This window comes from Oppia nitens, unplaced genomic scaffold (genome assembly GCF_028296485.1).
Source record: "Oppia nitens isolate AA-2021 unplaced genomic scaffold, nextdenovo-longstitch-racon4-pilon3 scaffold19_pilon_pilon_pilon, whole genome shotgun sequence".
Classification (NCBI taxonomy): Eukaryota; Metazoa; Arthropoda; class Arachnida; order Sarcoptiformes; family Oppiidae; genus Oppia; species Oppia nitens.
The window spans coordinates 35956-59592 of NW_026533198.1; the positions used below are offsets into that span (position 1 = coordinate 35956).

The window sequence follows — 23637 nt, forward strand, 5'->3', positions numbered from 1 at the left end:
GAACCGTAGATCTCTTTTCCCGGCACTCGCATCGATTGAATCAAATCTCCCGATTGATTGTAGAATTTTATATAATTACGTTTGTTATCCGTTTCAGTGTCCATACAACCGGTTACCGACAAAATCACTCACTCACTCACTCACTCACTGCTAATTAAAATCCTTATTAAATATTTTATTAATATTTTATTAATTATTTTTTATAAAATTAGTTGTGGACTCCGATCTGAAAAAGCTATTCTGGGTTGGGGTTTGGGCTGAAATTGGCGCCCAATTAGACGCCAACGAGGATCGCCTACGGAACCGCTTTTATGCCATGAGAAGACGTATCATTTTGGAGGAATATTTTAATAAATAAATTTTTTATGTTATTTAACTACCGGTACAAAATTTAAATATTTTTTTTACATATGATATCATATTAATTGATAATATATATATACAGTACATATAAAACAATTACAAAAAAATTATATTACCGTAATAATAATAATAATAATATAAAAAAAATACAATAATAACAGGGTTGCTAAAGGTTTTCGATTTCAGGAGGGGGGGGGTAAAATTTTCGAAAAAGCTTGGGGAAAAATTAATTAAATATATACTTTTTTAATAAAAAATTTGAAATATTTTTGTACCGGTAATTGATATTTTTTGTGTAATTCTATAATTATTAAATTTAATACATTTATTAAAATGAATAAAATAATCTTTAAAATGATAAATAATTTCAATTTTTTTTTTAATAATATTTCAAATGATTTTATAAATGATTTTATAATATACTGGTATACAGTACTATAATACTGTATAAGTTTATAATAAAAAAAAATTATAGGTTACTATAGTTACCCGCTAAGTGGACAACAAACACAACGCGCAGATGTCTATTGACTAATTAAAAAAAACAAAAATGTTTGTCTATTTAAGCAAAAAGATTGCAATTCCCAACAACAACAAAGTTCGGGCACTGGCCTGGAGTCGGGATCACGGTTTTATTGCCTGCGGCGGCGACGATGGACTACTAAAAGTATTGAAACTCGAGTCGATGGCCGCCGCCGCCGCCGATGGCGGCGACACCACTGCTGGTGGTGCTAAAAGTGGTGCCAAAGGTTTGGCCGCTTCAAAGAATCTATCGATGAATCAGACACTGGAAGGCCATTCGGGAACCGTTGAAAATCTTTGTTGGAACGAACCGTTTCAGAAGTTAACGTCAAGCGATCAAAACGGTCTGATTATTGTTTGGATGCTTTATAAGGGTTCGTGGTTTGAAGAGATGGTCAATAATAGAAACAAATCGGTAGTAAAAGGTATGTCCTGGACGTTTGATGGACTAAAAATCTGTATCGTCTATGAAGACGGCGCTGTTATAGTCGGTTCGGTTGACGGCAACCGTTTGTGGGGTAAAGAACTTAAAGGTATGAAGTTATCGCGTGTCGAGTGGTCACCCGATGCCCGACTGATATTGTTCGGTGTTCTCGATACTGAAGTACACATCTATGACCAAAACGGTAACTTTCTGACAAAACTGACTCTACAGGCCATACATGGAATCTATGGCCGTACGGCTGGCTACGGGACTACCACACAGATTATGGGCATCGAATGGTTCAATGGACGGCCAAATTCCAGGGACACAACATCGTTGGCCATTGCTTTCGAAAACGGAAGAATCCAATTGATGAGACACGAGAACGACGACAATCCTATTGTCTTTGACGCCGATATACGTATATCGAGTATCTGCTGGAATACCAATGGATCCATTTTGTCGGTAACCGGTTGTATGGACACTGAAACGGATAACAAACGTAATTATATTAAATTCTACAATCAATCGGGAGATTTGATTCAATCGATGCGAGTGCCGGGAAAAGAGATCTACGGTTCTTCGTGGGAAAGGGAGAGTCTGAGGATTGCACTGGCAGTCGATTCCTATATATTCTTCGCTAATATACGACCCGATTATAAGTGGTGCTACTTTGCATCGACAGTTGTCTACGCTATGATCATCAACAATACCAGTGGCCAACAGCAGCAACAACAACAACAACAACAGCTACAAACCGATGAGACGGTAGCGGCCGCCGGCAGTACTGTCGATACGGTTATCTTTTGGCACATTCCCAGCGAAACCAAATATTTCAAAAGTGTCCGAAATCTGCTACAAATTGCATCCCACGGACAACTGTGCGTAATCGCTACCCGAACTGAGGAAATGGGCGGATCTCCGAAAACCAAGGAGACATCATCGCTGATAATATGCAACGCTATCGGAACACCAGTCGATATGACTACCATTGAACTGTCGGTACATTATCTGTCCATTAATAGTACAAGAGTTATCGCTTCATCGAAAGATTCGTTTTGTTTGTGGAAATTCAAGACTCCGGCGGCCAATACTAATACACCGAAAGGTATTGCCGCTCAGCGTATGACTTATACGCAAATTGGTCGGACAGGCGATGATCTAGACTTGGATGACCAGACAGTAAAGATAACGTTTGTGTCGCGTAACGATCCGATTGTTTGCATCAGTTTATCCGAAAAGAATCTGATCGTTGCTCAAGATTCGGGTACTTTTCAACACTATTTGTTACCGAATCTGAATGTTGTCCACAAGTTTAACATCAATTGTGTGGCCACTAGAATGGCCTTCAATAGGGATTCGACTAAACTGTCGATTATCGATAAAAACGGTACTCTATTTATCTATGATTTTGAGGCCAACACCGGCAACGATCTAAGTGGACAGTTAGTAGAGTTTGAAAAACATGACGTCTGGGACACGAAATGGTCGTTCGACGACACAGATGTGTTGGCATTTACCGAAAAAACTAAACTCTGTGTCTATAATATGAAAACGGGTGAATCGGAAGAGCCGTTTATGTCCAGCGGACACATCTGTACGTTCAATGATCTAACATTGAGAACAGTACTACTCGACGAACTGGTCAACGATTGTCATCAAACAGACGAACCAATTATGGTTATTAGCGGTCATATTGTCGACTATGAGACCAAATCGCTGGCCGAAGCGCGACAATTGCTCGAAAAAGTCGAGTTAAGCGAAGCCATCGAATATATTGAACAACAATCACATCCGCGATTGTGGCGTCTGTTGTGTCACACGGCTCTCGACAAACTCGACCTCAATGTCGCTGAGATGGCAATGATTAGATGCAAGGACTATAAGGGCATACAGTTTGTCAAACGTGTCAAACAATTGACCAGTGATTCGCTAAAACGGGCCGAAATTTATGCATATAGTGGTCAGTTTGACGAAGCGGAACGCGTTTATTTGGATATCGATCGCAAAGATCTGGCCATTGAATTAAGGAAAACATTGGGCCAATACAAGCGAGTGGTTGAACTGTTACAATCGGGATTCGCTACCGCCGATGACAATCAATTGCGTGACGCACTGTGCAATCTGGGCGACCAGTTTGCCGATAATCATTGTTGGGACGAAGCAGTTGTCTACTATGAAAGATCCAATGCATTTGATCGGCTATTCGAGTGCTACTGTTTGCTGGAAAACTACGATGGCCTGAGAAAGTTGATGACCAACTTCAACGACAATCATCCGATTCTTGTCGAATTTGGCCGAGTCTTTGAATCGGTCGGTATGTGTTCGGAAGCGGTAGAAGCCTATCGCAGGGGCCGTAAGATTGATTTGGCCATCAGTTGTTGTGTAACAATGAGCGAATGGAAACTGGCCATCGATATGGCACACGATTACGATGTACCCGATATTGATCCGCTTTTGTCCAAATATGCCCAACACTTGTTAGCTAAGAACAAGTTCTTCGATATCGTCGAACTCTACAAGAAGGCCAACAAAATACCGGAGGCGTCGACAATGTTGATCAAAGTTATCAGTGATTATAAAAAAGATGACAACAAATCCGATCCAATACTGTTGAAAAAGTTGTATACTTTAGTTGGTTTACTACACGAAGAAAGTCGCAAATCGACGGCCAAAATGCCGTCCTCGTCGTCGTCGGCGGCCATCAACCGAAATGTCAGTTCGTTGAATGCGCTGTTGAATGACGAATCGTTTTCATTTGAAAATACAAATTATATGATTTTAGACGAACCGTGGAAAGGTAGGCATTACCGATAGGGGGGGGGAATCGGTAGTCTCGCGGTGTTAGACTAGTAGACTATCGGTGGCTAAACTATTGATTAAAAAAAATATATTTTTTAAAAATTTAATTTAAATTAGTAATAACTTATTGAAATGAATTGGTATTATTGATGCTAATATCAATTGATATCTAAATTGATATTTAAATTGATATCTAAATTGATATTTAAATTGATATCTAAATTGATATCTAAATTGATATTTAAATTGATATCTAATTGATATCTAAATTGATTTTAAATTTTTAATTAGAGATTATATACAGTAATATACAGTAAATTTATATTAAATAAAGTTAACAAACTTTTTTTTTTACGCATTATTATATGAATACCTATACCTGAATCATACCCTAATACTACAGGTGCCGAAGCCTACCACTACTTGATCCTATGTCAGCGACAACTGTACGAAGGCTACTATGATTCGGCTATGAAAACGGCATTACATTTGCGTGATTACGAAGACTTTATAGACGGCAAAGAGATATACTGTTTGCTTGCACTGACCAGTTGTGCCAACAAAGCCTTTTCCATTTGTTCCAAGGCGTTCATCAAACTGGAATCGATGGACACCATCGGCGATGATCATCGAATCCAATACGAAGAACTGGCAATCAATATATTCAGTAAGAATCCGCCAAAAGATTCGCGAACGGCTACGAAAAGTGAGTGCACTTATTGCGAGACAATGATCGCCGATTGGCTGACAGTGTGTCCCAGTTGTCACATCAAGTTTGCCATATGTGTGGCCAGCGGTCGACCGATTATGGACGCCAGCAAACAGTGGACGTGTAACCGATGCGGACATCATGCATACAAATCCGATATTATTACGTTCAATAACTGTCCACTTTGTCATCAAATCATTGATAACAAGCAATCGATGAGATAATTGTGTTGTTATATGTCTTTACCGATAATTTTTGTTAAAACAATTTCAATTATAATTTGTTAATAATAATAATCTATTTTATTTATTTACTGCAAACAAAACAGAGTACCGTAAATGTGATTAAAATAATATATATTTAATGGTATTTAGTTTAATATTAATAAAATAATTGTCTTATAAGTTATCAACAATATTGAAGTCAAATATAAATTTTAATAAAAAAAAATCATTTCAATCAATGATTTTTGTTTTTCTTAAATTTCTTAAACTTTTTTTGCTTTTTATGATTTTTTTCGTTAGACTTTTGGTCACCGCTTTCATCGCCAATCGATCGCTTTGCAAGACTATCGGTAATTATAAACAAAACATTTTAAATAAACTAATTCACAAAATAAGTCAATAATAATACTAAAAATGAATAAATAATACCTTTTGATGGAAATCAATGTCTTTTTGCTGCCTTTCAGTGCACTATCCCAGTCATCCTCCGATCCTTTGATGGCATACTGAGCCAAATCTTTAGACAACTCTTTGAATTGTTTCTTCTCAGACCTTTGGACCACTTGTGCCGCTTCTTCTAACTCGTCGTCCAGTGTCTGACTGATGGGTCGTAACTTGTTTTCATCAAATGATTTAATGTTTGTTAATGTCTTTTCAATGGATTTCTCTTCAATTGCTTTCAAATAGTTTGCAAACTTTTTGATGACACGACTAAACAAACCCAACACTTGACCGGAAGGCAGACCTAATTCATTGGTTATGTCATCGATGTCTTTGTGTTGTAAACCAATACTCAAGAGAATGGCGTTCTGAACGTGCGATAAATGAATTTGCGAACTAAATCTTTGGGTAAAATAAAGTCTGGCAACGATTGGCAACAGATCTACAATCAGATGATAATCGACAAGATTTTGTGAATACAGTTCCAGACGTTTCAAATCATATAAAGTCAAATGAACTTCCAGTTCTTCTTTATTCAATTGTTTGACATCTGTATTGTCAACTGTTTTGATGTTTGTGTTGTGGAGAATATTTAGTGCAAAAGCTGATCCAAATTTACTGAACTGATAGGACAGTAATGATATGAAACGTCGCCTGAAGTCTATCCAAAACTCTTTGAGCCAATTATTGGATCTAAGCTGAGAAGCTGTGATATTATCTTCAATGGATGACTCGTTCAATACCTTTAACATAATACATGAGTGCTCTCCAGTCAATTCATTTGGTGTTTGTCTCAAATAGATCGGAACAAAACCAGATTTCTTCCAGAACTTCAGCAAATCACTGGTTAAACCAAACGAAACGCCCAAATAGTCCAAGTGTTCAGCTTTTCGTTCGTTTAATGCCAACAATAATGGCGGCAATGTCTTGCTTTGACCATCGCTATCGGTCGACTCAATTGTCGCTTCATTTTCGTTGAGATCAATATTGAATTGACCACAAAAATAGTCTTCCAAGAGTTTCAGTGCACGCGATCCGTATCCCATTCCCTGGTAGTTAGGATTTGTGGCAATCCTGATAACACGTACTCCCGATAGCGAACCAAAGTGTGAATCCTGAAACTGTTGCGATATTGTCCACGGAATCAGATCACCAGCGGCTCGTCTGCCACGAGACAGACTGTTCGTAATGGAGTCTTCAGATATCTGTCCTTCGAAGCAGACTTGAATAAAACACAATACATCAGGTATTTTGCCTTTAGATCGATGTTTGTCACTGATTGGCGGCAACAGACAAAACAGATGATGTTGTGGTGCGTCAGACATCATCTGCAAGTCGTTCGGTGTGTTCTTGTAATGAGACGACACATACAGTGCCATAATTCGCTGAAGAAACTCTTCGGATGCCTTATGAAAGCTAAACAATGTGTCTCTATTAATATAATATAGATTACAGTTATCGGGAAGTGGACAACCGCCGATCGGAACCGATTCGACAATAGTCGCATCCAGACATAACAATTTATTGAGCCATTGTTCGACGTGATCACCATTTTGATAACGAATCGACTCGTTTAGTGTTAGTTCGTGTAAAGTACGACCCGTGACAGCTGTTCCCGCTTTGTGTCCTAAACTAGCGCTCTGTTGTCTGAGTTGTTGCAGTAGTTTCAATGATAGTGAACGACCAGTTCCTTCGTAGCCGTTGATTGTCGACGACATGAATACCAAATACGGACCAATCAATGATTTGACAATTGGTAGCGGAATGGCTGCCGCCTCGTCAATGATCACCAGTTCGGCCGATTGGGACAATATTTTATTCTTCAGAGCATCTGTTGGATGAATATATTGAATGGTTTGTCTGTGTTCTCGAAACACATTGATTCGGACGACGGCTTTGTTGAACTCAACGTTTGTCGACTGAATGATATCGTAATCCAGATGTTCTTTCAGATGAATGGCATCAAAACCTTTGAGCACAAACTCAAACAATGTCTTCAAATTTTCGGGCGACGGCGACGTAACGTAAATATTTGAATAGTTGAATGCAATGGCCGCCGATATTGCCAGTCCGAGTGCAGCCGATTTGCCTCTACCTCTGCCAGCGGTCAACGATACGGTCGAATTCAGTGTTTTCTCCGAAATCGTATCGACAAACTTGAGGACAGCTTTTGCCTGATCCAGTGTTTTGCACAAATTGATTATCGAACCGATCGGTTGTGTGTCGGCCAACTGTTGGCGCATTTCGCCTAATTCTGTATCGTTCGGCGACAACGGTGTCGACGAATCTTTCCGGGGAACAGCTATAAGATCGGCCAAATGTGACGATACGGGCAGTATGTTTAGCCTGTGGTCGACACAGACACACATTTTGCACGAAACTATCGACAAAATGAATCGTTCGTTAAACCTATTGATAACGTCCTGATGGGCTTCCGTACGATATCTTGAATGTACATCCATTGTCATCGTATATAACTGCTTAAGTGAATCAATTGCGTTCAATAGGACAACAACAATACCGCCGCCTTCAACCGTTTCGACAGTTCGGGCCAATAGATTGGGTGTTATGGCCTCAAAATCTTGAAGTACAAGCATACCAAACGTTTGTCCCAATATCTTATGGGTTTCATTATAATAACTGTAACGTATGTTTGTTTGGGCAACAAATGTCATAAACAGATCCTCATCGTTGTCCAAATCGATGCCCGCTTTCTTCTTTTTGTTCAACTGTCTCATCCGTTTCTTCCGATGACTGGTGTGTGTGGTGTTTGGTGTTTGGTGTCCAACAAACATAAAAAAAAACAGACAATTATTATTTTGTTAGCAATTAATCAATTAAAATAAGTCATCAATCATTACGTGGAAAATCCCAACTCTTTCTTATAACACCAGAGAACTGTTGGCCGACTTTTGACCTGACATTTCGATAGCATTTCATGCAATATCGGTACCTAATATTATCGGGTGATTGAAGTCACAGATGAGATCAGAGACAAAGAGATAATAATAATAATATATATATAAGTAAATAAACCAACAAAAAAAATGTCTTCATGAATAAGAATACAGAAGACAACAACAATCTTCGACATCTACTGACCTGATCTTTGGCTTTTTGGCCGACGACCACAAACATGGATCGGTGTCCCAAATTGATACCATTCTCGATCAATACTTTCAGACGATTATCCAGTTTCTTGAGGACCATTGTGTTGTCGGTTTGGTTTGATTGGATCAGATGTTGAATGTCTTTCCAATTGTTTGTATCAATTACTTCATCATAAGACAAGTACAACACATGTTTGACTGAAAAACACTGTACTTTCAAAACACATGTATTTTTTTAATTGCAATGCATTGACATATACTGTCATCTATTGGACAACAAGTTTTCACTGTTAGTGTATGTATGTATGTGTGTGTGTATATGTGTATATATATATATATATATATATATATATATATATATATATATATATRTGTGTGTGTGTGTGTGTGTGTGTGTGTGTGTGTGTGTATGTATGTATGTGTGTGTGTATGTATGTGTGTGTATGTATGTATGTATGTGTGTGTGTATGTATGTGTGTGTATGTATGTGTGTGTATGTATGTATGTGTGTGTGTGTATATATGTGTATATATATATATATATATATATATATGTGTGTGTGTGTGTGTGTGTGTGTGTGTGTTGTTAAGCGTCTATACACTTGTACTGTACAATACAGTGGATAATAGGGTTAACAACAAAATACTGTACATATAAAATACAGGCTATAAGTATACACTAAATAATAATAATAATAATAATACAGAATATTCTTTGGTATGGCTTATGTATGTGTGTGTGTGTGTGTGTGGCGCTCATTGCATACCAGTGTGTAGTAGTGTTTAGGGCTATAAAATATACACACATATAGACATTATAAAATGCGCCCACCTATCCAACCGACTGGTGTGCGTGTGTGTGTGTGTATGACCTAACCCTAACCGTTAGTGCGCACAAGTAGTCTTTAATTTTAAGGAATCGGTGGGGTTTTTAGCAACAAAATAATTTTTGGTAGTCTGTATTCAACCAACAACAACAACAACAACAAAAATCGTTGTGTATTTTTCGTTAGGGGTTACCATCCATTGCCCTGAAAATTATGAATAATAATTATTATTATCGGCTCTGACTTTTGCATATATTAAAAAAAGACTATAATTTTTTTTTTGAATTCAATTGAATGGTAAGTCAATTGATAGAGAGATATAGATAGAGAATATTCCTATTATTATTAATAATATTAATATGTATTTAGGGTATCTATAAATGTTTTGATTAAATAATAATATTAAAATTAAATATATATATAATCTTTTTGTTGTCGAATTTTAATATATTTAATAATTTTATTTAAAAAATATTAAATTATTTAATTATATATTTATTTATTTAAAGGTGTTGTCGACTATTGTTATTTGTTGTTGTGTGGACACGGATACTATAACCACCGATTGCACACCAAGATTATGGTAAGTCATATGATAATACTGTAATTATTATTATTATATTATAGTTTATTTAAGAAATTGTGTCCTAAAAATTTGTTTACTTTAACTATTTTTTTTACAATAATAATAATTTTGGGGGTTATATACAGACTGGTATATACCTAATCCAGTCAATAATATATAGGCCACGGCTCATGTATTTACCGTAAATATACAAATATAAACGTCTAGATATTAGTGTCGCTGTTGTTGTTATTATTATTGTTAATTAAAGACATCATCATCTTTTGGCTTGAATTCAATGTAAATTTATTTTTATTTAGTATTTCTAAAATAGATTTTATTTTATTATATATTTTTTTTCTTAAAAATATATATATATATATAAGTGTATGACTTGGTGTGTGTGTGTGTGTGTGTGTGTATGTATGTGCTGTTGTGTCACAATATATTTATAGCTTGTTTTTATCGGTTAAAATGAGTAAAATACATATAAAATCTTGGAAATGCAAATTCATATATACAGTACAGTCAGTATATACTGTATTATAATACTGATAATAATATATGATATAATAATAAAAATAATAATAATATAATGCAATACAACGGTTGTTAGGATGAGCTCATGTAGTATCGATCGGCGGCTAAATATTTGTATATACCGTATATACGGTATATTTTCATTGAACTTATATAATGTATGGTTTATTATTGATCTGTTTTTGTGAAAAAATAACTGTTAATACTTTATATAATAAACTGTTTGTGTGTTTTTGTTATGTTTTTTTTCAGTACCGGATTAATAAGTCTAACATTTTATATATATATATATATATATTTGTATAATTAATAGCTTAGTATTCAATATTAATAGTACTACTTATTAATACTGTATATACAATATATATATATATAGTATATATATAAGTATAGGGTCTAAAAGCTACCTAAATATCTAATATAAATTGTTAATAACCTTTAATAAGATATTTGGTTTGTCTGTCTGTCTGTCTGTCTGTCTGACTGTCTGTCTATGGTTTTATCTAAATATAATTTTAGTTATTTTATATTAATTAATTAGTAATTTTCCAATAGCATAGGTTATATCCCTGACATACTGGTATTTTTTATATATATATATTAAATATTAAAGTTTATTATTATTAGTAATTTTGAAATGACAAAAGCATATTCATATATAAAACAAAAATAAAATTATAACTTATACTAAATGGCAAAACAACTCATTTAATAATAATAATATGATTTTTATTATTAATAAAAAAATTGATTTTTCATTTAATGGTAAAATTAGTAAATCCCAGTCCGAGACACACATTTCAAAGAGAAAGAGAGTCTAAATAACTAAAATAACAGCAAATTAATAAAATAAAAATAAAAAGTATAGCAATTAAAACAAATAAAACATTTGATTGAATGAAACATCAATTTTTATGTTTGTGTTTTTTTAATTGAAATAAAAAAACTTTATATTTATATATATATATATATATATATATATATATATCAAAATCAAATGTGTGTTGTTTGTGTCGATACGCTTAGATCTAAATGACTTCAACAAAAAAATAAAAAAAAATAATAATAATACATTTGCCTTGAAATAATTATAAACTATTTCATTAAATAAAAGTATTATTATTATTATAATTTTTTTTTTATATAATGTTAACATAAAAAGTTATATAAAAAAAAGTTACAACATATAAATTAATGTATATTGTTTGATGAATTAATTGAATAAAATAATAATAATATTATTATTAAATAATACAAAAAATATATATAGTTTAATTCATTACCTTAATTTGTATGCTAATAATAATAATAATAATAATAAAATAAAAATAAGTTATTTTAAATATCATCTTAAACAATCTTAAAGTTTATAATAATAATAATAATAATAATGATTTTTAAAAAATAACATTTAAATTGATTTTATTTATTGATATGATTGTTGTATAGGTTTTTATTTATTTTTGTTTGCAAGTCAATCAAATTACTTACACTAACTTATTATTATTATTATTATTATAAATTATAATATACAATTTATGTAAGCATCTAAAAAAATAAATTTATATTTATCATACAATAAATAACTCATGAAATTATAATTGCGAAAATTTTTTTTTTAATTTTGCATATACTGTATGTGTATTTGTTTGCCATATCTATCAAAATATGTGATCTCAACTTCCTTTTGAATTTACAAAAAAAATAAAATAAAATAATAACAAAAAAGACATCATTTTTTTAACAAATAATTTGATGTAATCTCTAGATGTCATTCATGTTATAATTCATTATATATTATATATACATAAGTGATATATCTTAACAATAAATGAGTGAAAATTTTTCCTTAAATTATTGCTTATGCTGTTTTGTGTTATCATATTGTTATTAATAATAATAATCTAATAATAATAATAATAATACCAAATATTATTTAATATATACAAAATTCAAGGATAACTTAGGATGACTATAAATACATGAAATATATAGATATAAATCACTTTTCGTGTAAGTAATTAATAGTAATAATACTCACTCTCTCTCTTTCTCTCTCTCTCTCTCTCTCTCTCTCTCTCTCTCTATGACTCTATTGCTAGAGTTTTACTAAATATATATATATTTATATATATATACTGTATTTATTTATTTAGAAAAGCTTAGTTGCAATTTAATTAAATGTAATTTAGTTTATATGATTAACAAAAGTAAAATAAAAAATAAAATAAACTCTCAATTTAGATTTTAATATAAACAAAATGTTAATTTATATGATTTAACTATTTTATACAATTCTAACAAATAAACAAATTGCTTAATAAACTACTTATACACAATAAAATAGTTGTGTTGTAATAATAATAATAATTGATGATTTAATTATTATTTTATCTGTAATATATTATATGTACTGTATATATAAATACTGTATTTAAAGTTAATTTTTTTTTGCATTATTGCAATATAATACTGTAATTTTTGTTATACTGTATATTTTATTATTATAGATTATTATTTTTTTCCATTTCATTTATTGATACATACATAATGTTTTGATTAAATTGTGTATCAAATTATATAATATTTGTAACCCTGATTTAAAAAAATGCCAATTTTTTTAATAGGTTAACAAATGCCTGAATAATATTATATTTAAAAAAACTAATAATAAATAAATAACACGATTATAGACAGTTTTAGTTGTTTATTTAAATTATACGATATAATTTATATATTTATTTTTAATACATAGTTAAAAAAAATATAATAACAAAATAAACTACAATATTTATTTGGTATTAAACTTAGTGTCAAACTTTGAAACTATATATTTATTATTTATGTTTTTAGTTGAAAAAAACACAATAAAAAATATATTAAATTAATTTGTTTTAATAACGATATTCTTACTATTTTTTTAAGCAACAAATAATAATTTATTATATCTGTTTGTATTAACATAAAAATTTGAAAAAAACAAAACTAATTATCATATATTGTTAACCTTTTTTATTTTGTTATGAAAAAAATTTATTGATATAATTTTTAAAACTATTTATTTGACGTTTATTTTTTCCAATAGATTATAACCTAACTTATAATCTAGGTTATATTTATAACTTATATATATATATATAAATTATGATAATAATAATAATAATAAAATTAGATTTTTATTATAGATAGCTAAGTTAAAAGAAAATTTATTGATAATATTGAAATTTTTTTATTAGTATATAAATAAATAAACAACACATATTTTAAAAAAGTTTATTTGCACCAAAAAAACATATATATAAATATATAATATATTAAGTTTATTATTTATTAGATACAGTAGTACAGTAGCAATGAGCAACGATTGAAATAATAATAATAATAATAATAAAAATAAACAAATATTTTATCCCAAAAAAAACTTAGTTTTTTTTATAAATAGTTAACTCTCAGTATATCTGGATATTTGACTCCTTTTTTTTCTCTCTCTCAGAAAAAAACATTAAAAGCCATAAATATTTTATGTATTTTATTGGGATCTCTCTCTCTCTCTCTCTCTCTCTCTCTCTCTCTCTCTCTCTCTCTCTCTCTCTCTCTCTCTCTCTCTCTCTCTGTAAGCGATTCCTTAACATTATTAGTATTATGAATGCAATCGATTCATAACTAAAAAAAAAAAAATTTTATGATCTAAAAAAATTTTCAAAACATTCAAAGATTATTGTTTATTATATAAAATATTATATACAAAAACTATTATTATTCATAGCCTCTCTATTTTTTTTTCTCTCTCTCTTTCTATGTGTATGTGTTTATACAGTACAGTATGAGTTCCTCAATAGTCGGGAACCCCTATGTATAATGAGAACCCATTATATAATAAATATATAGTTTATTTTAGCGATGAACATAACCATTCAAGTGGGGTGTGGCCTCTCAAAATCTCCCTTTCCCCTTAACTAATATACTAATACTTATTTTGAATCTCTCTCTCTCTCTCTCTCTCTCTCTCTCTCTCTCTCTCTCTTTCTTATTTTTATTGCAATGACTTAAAATTTTTTAAGCGGAAAAATAACTTATTTTTTTTGAAGCAAACATTTTGAATTCAAAAAAAAAACAAAACAAATATATAAATATTTAAATTAATGTAAATATTTAATGACATTTTTTTTTTGAATGAATTTGACTAAGTTTACAGCACAAAAAATATGTATATTATACAGTACTATGAAAATTTTGTTGTAATTAATATACAATATTTATAATTTAATATTTATAATACAAATTATATCATATGATACTATACTATACAACAGTACCATTTCATTAGTATCCTTGTTTGAAACATAATTACATTTAAATATACCAAAAACTTAATACTATATTGTACTGTATTTTTATTAATTATTTTAGTTTTTTTTTGTTGAAAATAAATAGATTTGTTTCCATAATTTATATATTTTTTTATAAACTAAAAGGAAGTTTCCTAAAAAAAAATAAATTGTCAAATACTCTATATATATATATATATATATATAAACCTAAATAGATATCTACTGATTCAAAATCAAATGAGATTTACAATTATATAGTTTCGATAACATATAATTTGCTATACAATAATATATTGAATTAATTGAACTGAAATATTGGTTTTTTTTTAAATAAATAAATAAATTTATTATTATTAGTGATTTTTGATTAGTATTTATTGTGTGTGATAACTACATTGATAAAAAAAACCTATCTATTTATATGCAATTTTTATATTAGCAATATATAACTATTTATAATTGAGTTGTTTAAATAATTTTACAAGTTATATAACCAAATAGTATAACCAACAACAAAAAAACATTTATTATTATGATTATTTTTATTAATGTAGAAATTAATTGAAAAAATACTAAATAAATGGTCCTACAAAATCAAATTGTGCTAAAAATTATAGTTTTTAGAGAGAGAGAGAGAGAGAGAGAGAGAGAGAGAGAGAGAGGCAACCAATAATTCATGATAAATAATGGTGTTTTCATGTGTCAAGTAATACTGTATAACTGTGCGATTGATACTGGTGCTACTACTACTATTACTATTACTGTATGGTACTATACTACCTGACCATGGTCTAATGTTAATGTAGTGTGAAAACCTACTAATAATCTAACTATCCTCTCTCTCTCTCTCTCTCTCTCTCTCTCTCTCTCTCTCTCTCTCTCTCTCTCTCTACTTTAAAAGCCTAGTAAATCAATGTATTTATAAGCTGGCTATATATTATAACAAATTTAAGCTATATGTGTGTGACTGTGTGTGTGTGTATGTATGTGTATGTGTATGTGTGTGTGTGTGTGTGTGTGTGTGTGTGTGTGTGTGTGTGTGTGTGTGTGTGTGTGTGTGTGTGTGTGTGTGTGTGTGAGTTACACAAATAGTTTCTGTGAACAAATTAGTTTTTTTTATGTTTCAATTTTCAATGATAACACTGAAAACATATCGACAATAACAACAACAAAACTTGTGTTAGACTTTATTTTTTTAAAATTTCTATAAAAAATATTAAATACAATCAATGTTTATTCACTTTATATATATGTGTGTTTAGTACTGTATATTAATATTTTGAAAGTTCATCTAAATATACTTATTATTATTATTTGTAATAATAATAATAATAATAAATTATTAGTCTCATTAAATAAATACAGTTGTCTAAAATTATATATATGATATACGTATATATAGTTACATAAATTACCCAGTATATTGTATAGTATTTAATATATACTATATTATAGTACTGTATATCTAAAATAGCATTTTTAAAAAAATAATATTTTGATTGCCATTGTAATATAAATTATATCTATCTATCTATTTATATTAATGTACTGTATTTTAATATAATAATTCAAAGGGGACATTGACTGTGTGTTTCAGGGGTAGGCACCGTTATGTGAGAGTTTTATACATATATATATATAACAAAATACTATAATAATAATAATAATAATAACAAATTATTATTATTATTATATGTTTATTATTATTGCAAGTGGTGTTTATTCACATATCATCTGCTATTTTGTTGGGTATTATGTAATGTTATGGGAAATCATAATCAGACTTGACTTTTGAATTTTATTTTTATTCAATTAATTAATTGAATTAATTGATTTTGAAATATTTAAAAAAAAAACTGGGCTTTAATTCCGTGTTTGTTTCATTTTTTTCATGAAAACAACAATCAATCAGTGAATTACATGTTTTATATATGTTTTTTTATTATATATATATATTTAAAAAAATTACTATTAATGTGTTGTTTGTGTTTATTTTCAATGTGAAACAAATTGTTATTATGATATTATTTTAATAATTAAGTTTATATACAGTATATTATTTTCACAATTTATTTAATATATATATCAATAGTTATATAATACTGTTATACAGTATATATTGTATACTATATGCCGCTGGTATACTAGTTATACCTAAAAAGATATGCTATTAATTTATATATCAGTATTATATATATATATATATATATAGTGAATAAAATTAATAATAATAATAATAATAAATTATTGTTTCAAAGTCCATACTAATGTATTTTTTCCTAAAAAAAGATATATTATAAGTAATAAAAAGTATCTATTGAATGTAATTTGAATACATTTTAAATATACTGTATATCGTAAAAAAGCTAATGATTTAAACACAATATATATATATATATATATATATATATATATATATATTATTTAAGTGAATTCAATTACACTTAAAAATATTTTCTAAAGCTATATATTTAAATATAAGTAAATTGATATTAGACTATAAAATAAAACAATTTGTTTAAAAAAATGGGTTCATATGTCATGAATTTAAGCGAAAGTCAAACAAACAACAAATGTTTAATAATATTATTATTGTCTGAAACAAAAGTCTGGTCGACAAGAAGTGTTACCACCACTTCTTCTTCTTCTTATTCTTCTTCATCGACCTCTGGCCGTGATTTTTACGGCCATATTATTCATGTATTGATTTTTAACTTAAATCCGGTCGACATCTTCAGCCGTGCCTTTTGGCGATCGCTTCCTAATCTCGTCAATAGAGTTGTACTCAATGTATGTAAATATCGTTTAATAAAAAACAACAGTGTTTTTGTAAAAATTTTAATTTCTCTCTCTCTCTCTCTCTCTCTCTCTCTCTCTATATATATATATATATATATATATATATATATTCAAGTAATTCAAGTGATATATAAATATAAAGTAAAGTGATATATATATAAATATAAAGTAATATATTTATAATATATATATAACTTTATATATATATATCACTTTATATTTATATATCACTTGAATTACTAAATTATTCATTATTAGATAATATAATAATTATTTTTTTGAAATAATTTTTTGTTTCAATATATGATTCATTTGTTTTATTGGCAAACATTTTGTTTGATTTTCACTCATAATAATCTATTATTTTTATGTTAATATCATTATTATATTCAACAATTACATTATTATTGCATTATTATTATATACTGTATATATTATATTATTAATATTAATTTAATTTATATACAGTAGTTTCCGAATTATTGTCGATTAATTAAACCATATTAGTAATAAAAAAATAAATAATTGAAATTTACTTTCCCTTATATACAGTATTATATTTATGTTAAAAATTAATTGTTGTTTGTTATTATTATTATTATTAACAAAATTAAGAGACAATAACATAGGAGAGAGAGAGAGAGAGAGAGAGAGAGATAGAGAGAGATAAATGTTATTAATTTTTACGATTTATTTTATGCCAACTAATGACAAATTTCAAGAATTAATTCTTTTAATTAATATTAATATTATTATTATTATTACAACACTTATTGTATAAAATAGAAAAATTTTGTGATTAATAATAATATTATTAATAATAACAAAAATTATTATATTCACTATTGAATTGCTATTTTTCTTAACCATAAGTTTCCAGATACCTGACTATAGTTTTTTTTCTACATTATAGTTATAGCAATTGAAGGTCAAGTTTAAGCTAAATAATAACAATATTATTATTATCATATAAATAATAATTATTATTATTATATTATATTAAATTAAATATCTATAATAATCAAGTCGTTTGAATTTAATACATATATATATAAAAAAAAGTATTATATTATTAGTTAATTTAATATATTAATTTATGTAAAATATTTTTATTGCTATATCTTATAATAATTGATTTTTTTGATACTTATAATTATGTTATTGTATATTATTTTATTATTATATTATTCTCTATTATATTACTATCATATTTAAACTCTAAACTTAAGTAACAATAAACTAATTTATTTTTTAAGAATCGGATTAATTACTAGTGTTTGAAATCAGATCACTTTTTTAAAATATAAAATAACTTTTTTATATTTAAATATCTATATATATATAATACAAAATGATGATTATTTCAGTAAATTAAAAACTTTTTATTTCAAAAAAAAAAATTAAATAATAATATTAGTCAAAGTATTAAATTTTATTATCTCACTAAATATTTTGAATGTCAATTGTAATTAATATATCGATATATTTATTATTTAATTTAATTCAATTAACAGTGCATTTCATGTAACCGAAAACGCAAGCAAAAGTCAAGTCCGAAAAATCGTGTCCAATATATATCAGTGACATCACCGGCATCGACACCATCGCCACAGTTGACGTCGTCGTCCTCTTCATCACTTCCGGCCACAACTTCATCCTCGGTTTCATCGTCTAATTCCAGCCAACAAAACATTGCCGCAACAGCAGCAACAACAACAACAACAACGATGGCTCCCAATGATAGCTCATTTAGTCCCGCAGTCACTACTACTACTACTACGGCAGTCACCGCACAGCCGACAGCTCCCAGTCCTGGACTAGTATTGTTCAACAGTGAAGAACACTCCGATATTGTGTTTATGGTTAGCAACGATAGTCGACCGGTTTGGCGTTTTCCGGCCCATTCGTTCATTGTTGAAAACGCCAGTCCCGTATTCAAAGCCATTGTCGATAGCGGTGGCGGCGGCGGCGGCTTCGGTGGCGCTGACCGAACAGCTGATGCCAAACAACAACACATTAAACAAATCAATTATTGTGAACCAGAAATCTTTTATGTCATCTTAAGGTAGTTTTTGTTTGTTTGTTATTAATAATATTATTATATTATTATTTAAATATAATTTATACTAACAAATCATATTTAATATATATATATAATTTATAAATTTAGATATAATGTAATTATATTGTTAGAGTTTTTATTTTAGTGGATAATAAATATTTTTTTTTCGGTGGCAATTTTTAATACATTAATTTTATTATAATTTGCAAACAAAAAAATAAAGTTGCATTATTATTAATTAAATCTTATTAATAATAATAATAATAAATTAGTTAACTATCACATGTATAGCCTTGTACTACCATAAGTTATAATTTTAAAAAATAATAATTTAGTTATTTGTATAATATATTTGTGTTGAATATAAGTTTTAATTAGATAAGATATTTTTGCTTTTTATTTAATAGGATTTCCTTTTTTTTGACTCCTAGTGCTGATTGTTAGTGAATTGTTCAACAATTGTTTATTTTTAATATATTATATAATCATAATATATATATATATAAATATATAATTTATAGTAATTTCAAATAGTTAATAATATTTTGAATTATTTAAATATAATATTTTTGAAACTTTTGAAACAATGAATATAAAAAAAAAGAATATTTATAAACAAATAATTAGTTTTAAAATATTTGTAATATTATATCATAGTTTTTAAAAAAAATTCATTCACTATTCACAAAAAAATGTTATCAAAACTTATTATTTAAAAATAAATATTTATAAAAAAAATATGATATTTGATATGCAATTAGTATTACATAAAAAAATTTTTTGATGGTCTGTTTGATAATAAATAATTTGATTTATTTATTTATGATATTTAAGAGACAACAAAAAAAATCATAAAATAATTGCTTAAATTTGAATTTTATTTTATTTTTTAAAGACACATCTACACCAATGAGATCACCATCACATCCGTGTCCAATGCGCTGACACTGTTTACAGCTGCCAATCAATTCCTATTGGGCGACCTGTGCCGACTGTGTCTGACATTCCTCTACGACAACTGTACGGACGAAACCGTTTTGGAAATGCTGTCACATTTTTCACAATTTTCATATCTGCGGCCATCATATTTGACAACAACACCGCCGACAACAACAACAGCCGCAGCCGCGGACATCAACAGCAATAGTGTCTCGTCATCGCCGATCATCTCAAGACAGGCATCGCTACAGTTTTCCAGCAATTGCGACAACATTCTCAACGAACTGATCACCCGATGCTACTATACGCTGGACAGTGAGGCCGTAAAGATACTGTCATCGGACGGGTTCATCAATCTCGAGCACGACCTGATTGTCAAGATCTTGAGCCGCGATTCGCTGAATATTGTTTCCGAAACGACTGTATTTGATTGTATCAAACGCTGGTCCTGTCAACAGTGTACCCGTCAGTGCAAAGAGATGACCGCCGACAACAAGCGGACACTTCTGGGCAAAGCTCTATACTGTACCCGCTATCTGACGATGACTGTCGACGAGTTTATGCGCGGTCCGCACTCCAGTGATCTGCTATCCGATCAGGAAAGACAGGCACTGTTGGCCCGTATGACCGGCGATACACGAGTACCGATGCCCAGCCATCTGACCGGCAGAAAACTGGACGTTCGGCGCGTATTTGTCGAACAGAAACAACACCTGAAACGTTTGGATGAGTTGACGAGTCCATCATCACCATCAGCAATGGCCAACTGTCCACTAAATACTGGAACTACTGGAAGTAGTAGTAGTAGTAGTAATGGTGGTAATGCGGGTATTATTGCAAAGAAAAAGTCCACTTCCAAGAAACTGTTGAACGGTTTGGGAGATCTGGTTATCTGTGTTATCCGACTCCTCGACTGAAGACAAACACTTATGGGTCGACACCACCGACTGTTTCACACACATGATCTACCAGTCCTATCAATTAACTAATTGGTTCAATCATTAGCTTTATTGTGTTTGAAAAAATCTTTAAGCATTTATCCATTTTTTTTTTTGCTATATTTAACATTTTATTATTAATAATAATAATTCTTACATTACTATGATATCAATACTACAGTATTACGAAAATCTTGAGAGAAAAAATTTTTTAAATTTTAATGAATAATTTTATTGATAATAATTACAATTATATTTCTATCAATAATCTAATTATTATTATTATTATTACTATAAATATTGTTATTATTGTTAATATTACATAATTATAATTTTTTATATATTCTATAGATATTTATTAATATCTGCTATTATATTACAACAATATATTCTGTACTAATATAAAACATAATTTAAATTTTTTGGATGAGCTTATTATCATATATTCAAACAAATTGTTTTTTATGTGATAATGGCTTTTAAAAATTTAATTGTAGATTATTATTATTATCTCCACAAAAAAAACTTGCATTTTTTTTTATCTGACTTAATAATTATCTACAATTTAATTTACAATTAACTAACTAAATATATTATATATAAATCAATTTATCATATATATATATTACTATATCTATTATACAAATCTAAAAAAATTGTTGAGTAGAGTTATTTAATTTTTTAAAAAACACTTTAAAAAATTATTATTATTATTAATGTAAATTCTTTGACAATTACCAATATTGGTGTAAATTTTGTTTTTCAATCAATATATTGGTAAATACTATATATATATAATTTTTTGTTTAACAAATATGATTGATATTTTATGATTGATTCCCAATCAGCAAATGAAAAATTGGTGGTTAATTGAAAAAAAATGTTTAGTGAGGTTAAAAAAAGTGTTATTGATTGAGTAATTAATTGAAAATGAAGTGCATTTAAAAATTATAGATTTATGAAATGATATGATTGTTGCTGTTTATAACTATTACTGTATATATATATATATATATATATAAATAGTTAACTAATAAACAAACAAAAAATAGGACCAGTAATTAGGTTATGACATTGACTTTCATCTGCAAATTGGGAGTTAAATATAAATATTTTTGACGTTTTCTAAAAAAAAAACAAATTAGACGATAAAAACATTTTTGGATTAAATTACTTATTACTATTATTACTATTATTACTATTATTATTATTATACTGGTATATGTTATTTTTAGGCACAAATTGATGTTGTATTTTAAAACATGAGAGAGTGAGAGAGAGAGAGAGAGAGAAAGAAAGAGAGGGACACAAAATTAATTGTTAAATTTGAAAGTACTGTAAAAGTAAAGCGCTTATGGATGTGATTTTTGTACAGTTTGTATGTGTGTAGGGGTGGGTGGGTGAGGGTGGGAGTGGATAGGACAGGGAGTAGGTTTTTATGGCTTACTCTATTTATAGTGGTCTCACACATACACACACACACACACACACACATACATACATAAAACCCTATGTTTTTAGATCTATAAACAATACTACAAAAAATAATAAATAGTTTAAATTCCTTATTATAAATTTATTAGCTAACTAATTAGGGTATTATTGGTAGTTAATAATAATATAGCAATTTGTTTTATGTTGACAGTACAGTTATTTATTTATTTTTGGATAACTAACTAACTGTCCCCTCCACACCAACTCCACCACCACCACCACCACCACCACCACCACCACTACTACACGATTAATTGACGGGTGCTTTACTTTACATGAGCGCAAACTTTGTTATATATATTTATAATTATCCAAACAAACAAAATATTTATATATATTTTGAATGCCTTTTATTTGGGGGTCCGAACCATCGATTTATATATTTTTGTTTTATATATTTAAAAATACAATGATTTTGTGAATGACATTCAATTGATTTAAAAAAAAGTTAATTGTTTTACTTTTTGAATAACTTATGTTTAAAAAAAACTAATTAAAATTTAAATATAATGTATAATTTATATAATGTATATTCATTGATTGATTGA

At 28.9% G+C, this 23637-nt stretch overlaps 3 protein-coding genes across 3 annotated transcripts; 2 read left to right on the forward strand and 1 right to left on the reverse strand.

The window, feature by feature from the left end:
* Positions 1–886: 886 nt before the first annotated feature.
* LOC128966106 (WD repeat-containing protein 35-like) lies at positions 887–5044 on the forward strand. The gene is made up of 2 exons (XM_054312918.1): positions 887–4109; positions 4515–5044. The coding sequence occupies exons 1-2, from the start codon at positions 914–916 to the stop codon at positions 5042–5044; spliced, it is 3726 nt and encodes a 1241-aa protein (XP_054168893.1). The 5' UTR covers positions 887–913.
* Positions 5045–5180: 136 nt separating this feature from the next.
* LOC128966207 (RNA cytidine acetyltransferase-like) lies at positions 5181–8835 on the reverse strand. The gene is made up of 4 exons (XM_054313042.1): positions 8588–8835; positions 8347–8438; positions 5474–8239; positions 5181–5388 (listed from the first exon to the last, which is right to left on the reverse strand). The coding sequence occupies exons 1-4, from the start codon at positions 8693–8695 to the stop codon at positions 5280–5282; spliced, it is 3075 nt and encodes a 1024-aa protein (XP_054169017.1). The 5' UTR covers positions 8696–8835; the 3' UTR covers positions 5181–5279.
* An 8548-nt stretch (positions 8836–17383) lies between these two features.
* On the forward strand, positions 17384–21628 carry LOC128966107 (BTB/POZ domain-containing protein 6-B-like). Its single transcript, XM_054312920.1, has 3 exons — positions 17384–17647; positions 19171–19721; positions 20614–21628. Exons 1-3 carry the CDS (start codon positions 17384–17386, stop codon positions 21572–21574), a joined length of 1776 nt encoding a protein of 591 aa, XP_054168895.1. The 3' UTR covers positions 21575–21628.
* The last annotated feature ends 2009 nt before the right edge of the window (positions 21629–23637 follow it).

Excerpts from the sequence above, each read along its gene's own strand:
- LOC128966207 (XM_054313042.1), bottom strand. The coding sequence starts at position 8,695 with ATGGTCCTCAAGAAACTGGATAATCGTCTGAAAGTATTGATCGAGAAT. Across the intron at positions 8,439-8,587 it reads GCCAAAAAGCCAAAGATCAG|GTACCGATATTGCATGAAAT; the intron begins GTCAGTAGATGT and ends CGATAATATTAG. Across the intron at positions 8,240-8,346 it reads AAAGAGTTGGGATTTTCCAC|TCATCGGAAGAAACGGATGA; the intron begins GTAATGATTGAT and ends CACACACACCAG.
- LOC128966107 (XM_054312920.1), top strand. The coding sequence starts at position 17,384 with ATGGGTTCATATGTCATGAATTTAAGCGAAAGTCAAACAAACAACAAA. Across the intron at positions 17,648-19,170 it reads TCAATAGAGTTGTACTCAAT|TGCATTTCATGTAACCGAAA; the intron begins GTATGTAAATAT and ends TTCAATTAACAG. Across the intron at positions 19,722-20,613 it reads ATCTTTTATGTCATCTTAAG|ACACATCTACACCAATGAGA; the intron begins GTAGTTTTTGTT and ends TATTTTTTAAAG.
- LOC128966106 (XM_054312918.1), top strand. The coding sequence starts at position 914 with ATGTTTGTCTATTTAAGCAAAAAGATTGCAATTCCCAACAACAACAAA. Across the intron at positions 4,110-4,514 it reads TTTAGACGAACCGTGGAAAG|GTGCCGAAGCCTACCACTAC; the intron begins GTAGGCATTACC and ends CTAATACTACAG.